Source organism: Serinus canaria, chromosome 3 (assembly GCF_022539315.1).
Source record: "Serinus canaria isolate serCan28SL12 chromosome 3, serCan2020, whole genome shotgun sequence".
NCBI classification, from domain to species: Eukaryota; Metazoa; Chordata; class Aves; order Passeriformes; family Fringillidae; genus Serinus; species Serinus canaria.
The window spans coordinates 36,496,248-36,504,749 of NC_066316.1; the positions used below are offsets into that span (position 1 = coordinate 36,496,248).

Here is an 8,502-nt window from a genome sequence, read left to right on the forward strand (position 1 = left end):
ACTGGAGGTGAGGGAGGGGTGCTGCTCCCCTCCTGCCCAGGACCCCTATAAAGATAACATCAGTCATGACTCTCTAGGTGTTAGTATTTTGTACTTACCTTTTCTTCAACCCCCATACCTCTTTGGTTTTAACATCTGGTTAATGATGCAAGCTGAATAATATTCATATGTTGAAGTAATAAATTAGTATTTAATATGATGCCACTCTTGCAATGTCTTGGTATGACTTAAATCTTCACTTGATGTATTTTACTTGAATTATAGCCAATTCTGATCATTATAAAGCAGGCAGAAGAGTAATCAATTCTATTTTTATGTATTATTCAGAAGTATGTCATATATCTGTCATGTGCCAGGTAATCCCTCTGCTCTTTCCCCCAAAATATTTGTAATTTCCAAACATTCAGACTTTTCCTTTTAGCAGTAGAATGAGACTCCAGTCAGAGGAGCTTCTGTTTTCATTGACACTGCTACAATTATATCAACAGGCATTGCTCTAATTGCATTTCTAATGTGATACTGGATTTAACTGGAGCAAATTCCCCTAGAGACAAATGAATGCTGCCAGTCAGTGAAGGTGGGCATTGCAGTGGGGATTTATGCTTTTGGTGAAGAAGCTGCAAGCCAGATTGCTACACTGTGATCCCTTGGAAACTGGGCAATGCCTAACACAGAAACCTTTTCTAGGCTGTGACCTCCTCTTTCTCTGCCAAGGGACATTCAGGTGCTGCTTCCCTTCTGTGTCCTACTTCAGGGAGCCTCTAACGGAGACTCCAAGCCATTGGTGCTCCACAAGGACACAGAAAGTGCTTTGCAACTGAGGTGTAGAATCCTGTCATGGCTTTGCCTATTCCCTATTCAGCCTCCCCTTTTTCACCCAAGTGTGGGAGAAGGAGAAACTGAACTCCCACTCCCTGGGAGCACAGCTGAGAGGAGGAAGAGCTTCTTGTCATCCTGTTTCTCCATGTAACTTCTTCAGATGAGCTCTGCAACGGATTCACTTCCTTGCTTTCTACACTGGAACAAATTAGAGGAAGATATAATTCCCAGTTTGTTGTGACTAAAGGATGTGATTCCTAATATTAGTCAGGTAATGTCCTGGAGTTACATGAGAACACAATTTGCCCCTTTGTGATTAGATGTGTCAGCAGAGCATGCCACATGCTCAGAGCAGAAACTCGATTACCTTCTCTGCTTCATTACTCTTCTTAATGCACTCTGACACTGAATAGCAGCACCCTGTTGGAGCCCTCGTCAGACTAATTTCACTGTGGCATTAGGAAGAAGGATATGGAAGGTGCAGAGGAATTGGGTGGAATTCACCTCTCATATAAATCCTGTTTAATCAGGCGCAGCCTCAGTGCTGCTGGGGACTGACAGCCTCTGCAGCAGAGACAGGGTCTGTTAAAATCAGGGCTTGGCTCTGCAGCCCAGCCCTCACTGCTGCTCTCTGTGCCAGAAAAAAATGAATCACTATCCTAACCACCTTGCTCTTAGGGCCCTTTGGGTTTAGCTCTCTGCCCTGCAACCCTGAAAAAGGTTTAAATAATGTGGAGGGCTTTAAGTTGCCTATTAGAAAGAAATCACCCCCTAAACTTATATTGGGCCCTGCAGAATCTTATTTGCTAGATTTTGAAATAGAAGTTTTACAGAGAGGCAATACTCCTCTGGAATGAAAACTGAAGGTAATATTTTACAACCAACATATTCTTTTTAGATGCATACACATACATATGAAAGATCTAATAGAGGACAGACTGAGTTATAGATCTGGAAAGCTTTTGTCAGTAAAACACAGGAACTGGAGCCCAATCTGAAAAACAATTTGAGGTGCCTGACATGGCATGGTCATGGGAATACTTTGTCCCCCATGAGCTGATGGGTGCAGCTGTCTTGTCTCATGAACATCTACAACAGGTACTGTACAGCTTCCCTTCTTATAGAATTCCCTGTTTTGGAGGCAAAAAAGCTCAGGAACTGGGGTAAAATCCTTCCCAGGTCTCACAGGAACACTGAAGAAATCCCTTCTCTAGGTGTTTGCTTCAAACACTGAGTTGTTTACCAGCTGTCATTGATAGTATTCCTGTGCCTGCTTTAACAACCTGTACTCTTCAGTCAGGAGAGATGGAAAAGCACAGATACTCCCTCTGAAATACCAGCCCACGCTTCCTGCCACTCTGGCACATGGCCACTTGCTGCCTGCTTTCCCTGTGACAGAGCTGTGCCATCCTGCACCTGCCCACAGCTCCCCACAGCCATGGCCATGGCATCCTCTTCCATCCCCCTGCAAATCAGGCACAAACACCTGCACTGCTCCTCATTTCCATTCATGGGGCAGCAGCCCTGCCTCTGCTCCAAAGGGATTTATATTCCTCAGGGTGCAGCTGATGACGCCGTGGCCTGTGTTGCCATTGTAGCTTTTCATAATTAGATTTGCTCTTTGAGCTGGGAGGGAGACCACACAGACCACACAAATCTGCTCAGCCTCAGCTCTGCTGGGGAGCTGTGGGATTGAGAGCAGGGCAGTGGGCAGAGAGCCCACCCACATGTTCCTGCTTCTGTCCAGTGAAACAATTCCTTGCGCTGGAGCTGAAATTATCCCAGTTTTGCACTGACCTTTGCCAAAACAGCTACATAGCCTAATACCAGTTGAATTTAGGGATTACACAAGGCATTGCAGTTCTGACTTTGATGCAGCTGGTTCTGACTTGTGCAGCAGTGTGTGAGATGGTACATTGCATAAAAATTATTTCCTCCAAGGAAACAAAAGGATAAAGACTGAGTGCTTTTGTCTGCCATACTTACTAAAGAAAAGAAGTGGAAAGAAAATGTTGGAGGTGGGAGAAAGGCAGCCATGGTAGCATTAACTCAATATTAGGTTTGATATTGAGGATTATTGGTTTTTAATGGAGGTATATCTATACACACATCTCTGGCTGTGCATCTCAGGGTGTCAGGGTCCAAGCCCATCACTATCAGCCTGACCTCCATGCTGTAGTGGGGCTGAAGATCCAGGTCAGCTGCCCCAGGACTGTCACTCTGATGTATCCAGATGCACAGCTCTTAGCATACATCATTCACAATAAATCCATCAGCTTTCTGGGACAGGGCATGCAAGCACTGTGCACCAATGTGTCAGGATCCAGGGCCAATTCACCCAGCCACTTTGCTCTGGGGTGATCCTTCTAGTTAGTTTGTGTGCAGCTGCATGTTACAAAAATTTAGTATTTCTGATTTTGTTTCACATTTCTGTGCCATTTCTAAAAGCAATGAAAGTTTTTCCATCATTCTTTTTAACTGTGCAAATTTTATCATTTAGTAGTAGGACACTGTGGTAGCTTAAAACATACTTGACTCTTTTTAGAGCTCCTTGCTCACTATGATTTGTTTTGACCGATATTTCAACTTGTTTTTTCAATCTTGTGCTGCCTCCCTCTTTTAAGAATTAACAAATTTGATGCAAAAATAAACTGTGCTGGAATTTCCATATGCCTGCCAGTCTTCATAATTTGGAAGTTGGCTTTCATTCATTCACAAAAATATATATTTACTTTTGTCTATCCAATTTAAATGAGGCCTCTTCCTCAACATTTCTTCCCCAAGAAGAAATGCTGCAATTCAAAGCAAATTTATCTGAATTTTATCAGCCACAGGACAAGGAATCCTTTGAAACATAGGCTGCATTTAGGTTTTGCAATTCTTCAATTTCAGATGATGAAAAATCTCTGATCTTTTCTCCTGCATGTACACTACTAGCTCCCTTGTTCTATCTTCAGAAGTGCTGAATCAGCTTCCATCTAGGACTTCGCTCCTTGCAGGAGGAATTTAATAGAAGGAAGGAGCAGAAATGCCATATAAAAAGTGATGATCCAAACAGGAGCTGGGCAAAGAGCATTGCAGACATATGTGTGGCAGGAAATCAGCAACACTACAGGCGACATCAGCAAGCATAAATTAGCCCAGCAGTAGAAGATGACAAACATACAGAGAAAATTGTCCCTGGCAAGAGCAGCAAAGTCCCATTCCCCTGCATGCTTTTTGACAGTGAAACTACTAATGTGCTCATTTGTTTGATATTATGTATAGCTGCTCCTGATAGAGTTAAGATACTTTATTCCATGGGTTAAGCATTAATCCATTTCTAGTTTTACAGTACTTTCAGGCTCCTAACACCATGAACATCATCTTTTAAATAATGTATCAAAACCTTGGGTGTTGTAGTTGACCAATCTTGAAATGGCCTTTATGTCTCAGTGGAAAATTATCTCTCTCTGCTATTCCATACACCCAGTTGTGCAGCATATTTGTGGGTTTTTACACCTAGGAATAACGTGTCAATGCCTCCTTCTTTGTCAGGGACAAATCACCATGCAGCTTAGGATGCTTCCTTCCTATTTCAGCCATGCCATGCACTCAAGCCCCCAGGTGCCAGCCCTTTGAGGACCAGTTCTTGCATCCCACCCTGCTCCAGGGTCCAGTCCCTTTGCATGGTCTGCACAATGCCTAACATGTCCCTTTCTGTTCTTTCCTAAAGGCCTATAATATTATGAAGGTGACCCATGGGACAGATCACAGCTTGATGAAAGTCTTGATGGAGATAAAGGAAGAGTGTGAGGCCATGATGAGAATACAGTGAAGATAATCTCTAGTCTGGAAAACAAAATATTCAAGGACAAAGAAAATGGTTTCTATTTAATTCTGAAGCTTCTCAATGGTTTTAGTGTTTTTTCTTTAGGTCCTATTTGCTTTACAAAAAGGTTTAGTATCAGTTTTGCTGTATGGTCTGAATTGAGTTGATGTTTGGCAGAATTCCTGTAATTTTTAGAGGATTTTTTTTTGTCATCAATCATCAGTCTTATTGACAATAACTAACAATACCTAATTATTTGATTGTAATTATTGGGAAATGCATGCAGAGTCTTCATCAGTTACAAAGTGATCTAATTTCATTGATATCAGCAGTCAATTTTTTGTATCAGTTTATGCTGGCAATTAGGAATCTCTTGTCAGACACATTATAAATTAAGAGAATATACTTTTTTCACTTTGCCTTGCCCTTTGGTATGGTTTCCAAAAGCCTGATCCAGTGCTCTTTGACATCAAATAAGTTTCCCATGGTTTTATATGGGATTTTCTTCCCTCCCAATAGACCTGGGCTTTGTCTGTCTTCTTCTTCCATTTCATACCTTATAATATTGAATACTAAAATGGATTAAATAAAAAATTTTATCATAGGTAGAAGTTGCTTACTCTGCTTTTTCCCCATTTTGCCATCTTCAAGAGTTTCTCACTTCATAACAGTTTTAAAAACAGATGTTTGGACCTGTGAGCTCAGTGCTATGTCTTCTAGACCTTTCTGAGTCTGTGGGGTTTAAATGTCACATCCCCAGTCAGAGAAGCCCAAAGACCTAGAGATGAACATTGTCATCCCTTGGGAAGACAAGGATGTCTTGGGAAGCACAGGCACACCATTTCCCCATGCTCATCAGCAAGAGACTTGATCTTGCCAGAGCTGTTTACTTCCATTTTTAACACAGAAACAAATATTAACAAAAGCCAAAATTTATGAGGGACGTTGAAACTCAAATAATTTAAGGCCTTTGAAAGTATTGCTTCAGGTGTGTCACTCCTCTAACAATTTATTGCTGCTACTCCAGCCATGACTGTTACTTCATTAATCCATCGTTGTTGTAAAGTCAGGCTTTTTTCACACCAGTAACTTGACACCATTAATTATTACACGATGAGAACCCATTTAAAGAGAAAATGAACACTCCGGGCGTAATTTACAGCCGTGGCACACGAATGCCAGGGCTGAGGAAGATATCTCCTTTCAAGATGTTTGAATTTGTTCCAGCATTTGGAGCGTTCACTTGCCCGGCAGTAAAGTGCAGGCAGCAACCTCTGAAATGCACTGCATTTCTGGAGTACATAGCATGGCTTGCTGCCAGAGGCCAGGTCCTGTCAACCATCCAAGAAGTGCAGTAATCCTCACAGAAATTCACTGCTTGGTTGGGTCTTCCTGCTGTTAGAGAAAGGAAATTGTCTGGGGGAAAAGGTCAGACCTTTGCACTTACTGGGAGTTCTGGCAAAGTACTGATGGACAGCCAGTCTTCAAAGCCTGTATTCTGGTTTTAAATGGGCACATGCATATTGGAATTTACATGATTTTTGTGTCAAGATCATGCTTATGTTTTCTGGTGTTTACATATCTGGTACTAAGATTTGCAAATGGAGGGGACTTCATATATAACCTTCAAGCATATATAACCCATGCTTTATATTCATTACTGTTGATGCAAAATTTCTTTCAACTTGGTCAAGGCAAGAGTCACGTTTTCTGGTTGTTTTCAGTCGTTTACTGAGCAATTTCCCATGGAGATTCCCAGGCACTAAAGCCACCAGCATTGCTGTAGGGGAGGTTGTTGTGGGCAGATTTTTTTCTTTTGATGGTTCTGCTCCAGTCTATTTTCTGCAGAGAATGCTGGTCTGTGATTGTGGAGGGATTTACCTGAATGCATCCTTTGAAAGCCCAGCAGCAGGCAAGGGTGCCAGGGAGGAGGCAACATTAGATAAGCACTCATTCCAAATCCAGTAATGTTATCTTAGCGCAGACATCATGTTTCAGTTTTCATGAATAATATCTGTCAAATTTTTCAGGTGCTGGTATTAGTGGTAAGATAAAGATGCTAAAGTCAGAAAGAGGCAGACTGCAACTTTATCTGTAATGCTGGCAGGTTTGCTGCTTGCTTCCCGCAGGTTGGAGGCTTTTCTGCTGCCTTTTGGAAGGCCATGGTTCCTTGAGTTCACCTCAGGTTTTAGGAATGCATTTTGAGTCACCTGTGTTTTGTCACTCTCCCTTAAATTAGTCCAGGAAAAACAATGTTGCATTGCACCCAGAGGGAGCAGAATCATGCTATGTGTTTGGAAGAAAAGCAGTAGCAGAACACAGGGAAAAAACCATGGGGAATGATACAGCTTTGCTAAGAATAACTGATTACAGTTGAACAGAATATTTGTCTTAAATAAAAATAAATGCTCCCTAAACTCTGTTATTTCTTTAAGCATGGCATAATTCTCTGTATCCATGCCCCTCAAGGGTGCTGACCTGATGTTGGAAGTAAAAACTCTCCAAGACCTTGGCAAACAGACTATTATCCAGTGCACAGTAGAGGTAGTAGAAAGCAAAAGAAAAGCAGAGAGAGAAAATGCAGTAAACCAGTTTTTTAGAGCTTTGACCTCTCTGAGTCTGCCAACCTGTGTGTGAAGTCTGTTGTGCATGGGTTTATGCCAAGAAAACTGTCCCACTACTGAGCCTTTTTTTCTGCTTCTCATTGTAACTCTCTTCTCTGACAGCTAGGTTTTTAAGCGAGCCTTTCTTAGACGTGTTATATTTTACAGAGCATGTTTATGGAATACAGAGGCATTTTCCCCATCCAGTATATTTCAAGTAGTCCCTGGCCACTGCAAAGCTCTTAATGAACAGAGTTCCATTTTTCACAGAGGTTGTGCCAATTATGAGGATTTTTTTTCCTGAAACGGAATTAAATCTCCCATAAGACAAGAAAAAGGAGGAAGGTCTTACAGTTATGGACATGGAGTTCTGGCGTGGCTCCTCTGCTGCACCAGAAATTGTGTCTGACCTTGGGCAAATCAGACAGGGTTAGATGTCCATGCTTGAGTTTCTTTATAGTTGATCCTTGGAAAATAATGAAAGGGGGGAAAGGGAAGGGAAGGGAAGGAAGGTAATGGAAGGTTAAGCAGGGACATGGACGGTACAGGAAGGGATGGTGACTTAAGGGACGTTCACCTTTCCCGTTACTTTTCCATTTGACTTCCCTTTCATTTCCTGGCCTTTCCTTTCTGGTGCCTTCCTGCTCCTTTCCTTCCGTCCTGTTCCTTTCCTTTCCTTTCCTCTCCTTTCCTCTTTCCTTTCCTTTCCTTTCCCTTTCCTTTCCTTTCCTGTCCGTTCCTGTCCTCTCCTCCCTCTCCTCTCCTCTCCTCTCCTCTCCTCTGCCTCTCCGCTCCTCCTCCTCCTCTCTCCTCGCTCCCTCTCCTCTCCTCTCCTCTCCTCTCCTCTCCTCTCCGCTCCCTCCCTCTCCTCCCTCCCTCCCTCCTCCCCCCTCCCCTCCCCTCCCCCCTCCCCTCCCCCTCCCCCCCCTCCCCTCCCCTCCCCTCCCCCCCTCCCCTCCCCTCCCCTCCCCTCCCCTCCCCGCCCCTCCCTCCCCTCCCCTCCCCTCCCTCCCCTCCCCTCCTCAGCCAATCCACCCCCCGCCAACAAGCCTAACAAGACAGAAACTGGCTATGACTCTTCAAATAACTGCCTCACATGAATTTGGTGTCAGAGCTGCAGCAACATGGCAGTGTCTGTGTTACAGCCCTGCCACCGCTGGCTGTGGGTGGCACGGGTGGGACTGGCATCTCTGCCATTGTCACAACTGCAGGTATTACTCTGTGAGAGCTCCTCCACAACTGAGGGCCAAGCATGGGCAGAGAGCAGTG

At 43.5% G+C, this 8,502-nt stretch overlaps 1 protein-coding gene across 1 annotated transcript in view; it reads left to right on the forward strand.

Annotated features, from left to right (window-relative positions):
- The window catches only part of SMYD3 (SET and MYND domain containing 3), a 380,180-nt gene extending 375,125 nt beyond the window's left edge, over positions 1 to 5,055 (forward strand). The window contains exon 12 of the mRNA XM_050973100.1: positions 4,535 to 5,055. Coding sequence (XP_050829057.1) covers positions 4,535 to 4,636 — 102 coding nt within the window. The 3' untranslated portion in view covers positions 4,637 to 5,055. The remainder of the gene's footprint in view (positions 1 to 4,534) is intronic.
- The last annotated feature ends 3,447 nt before the right edge of the window (positions 5,056 to 8,502 follow it).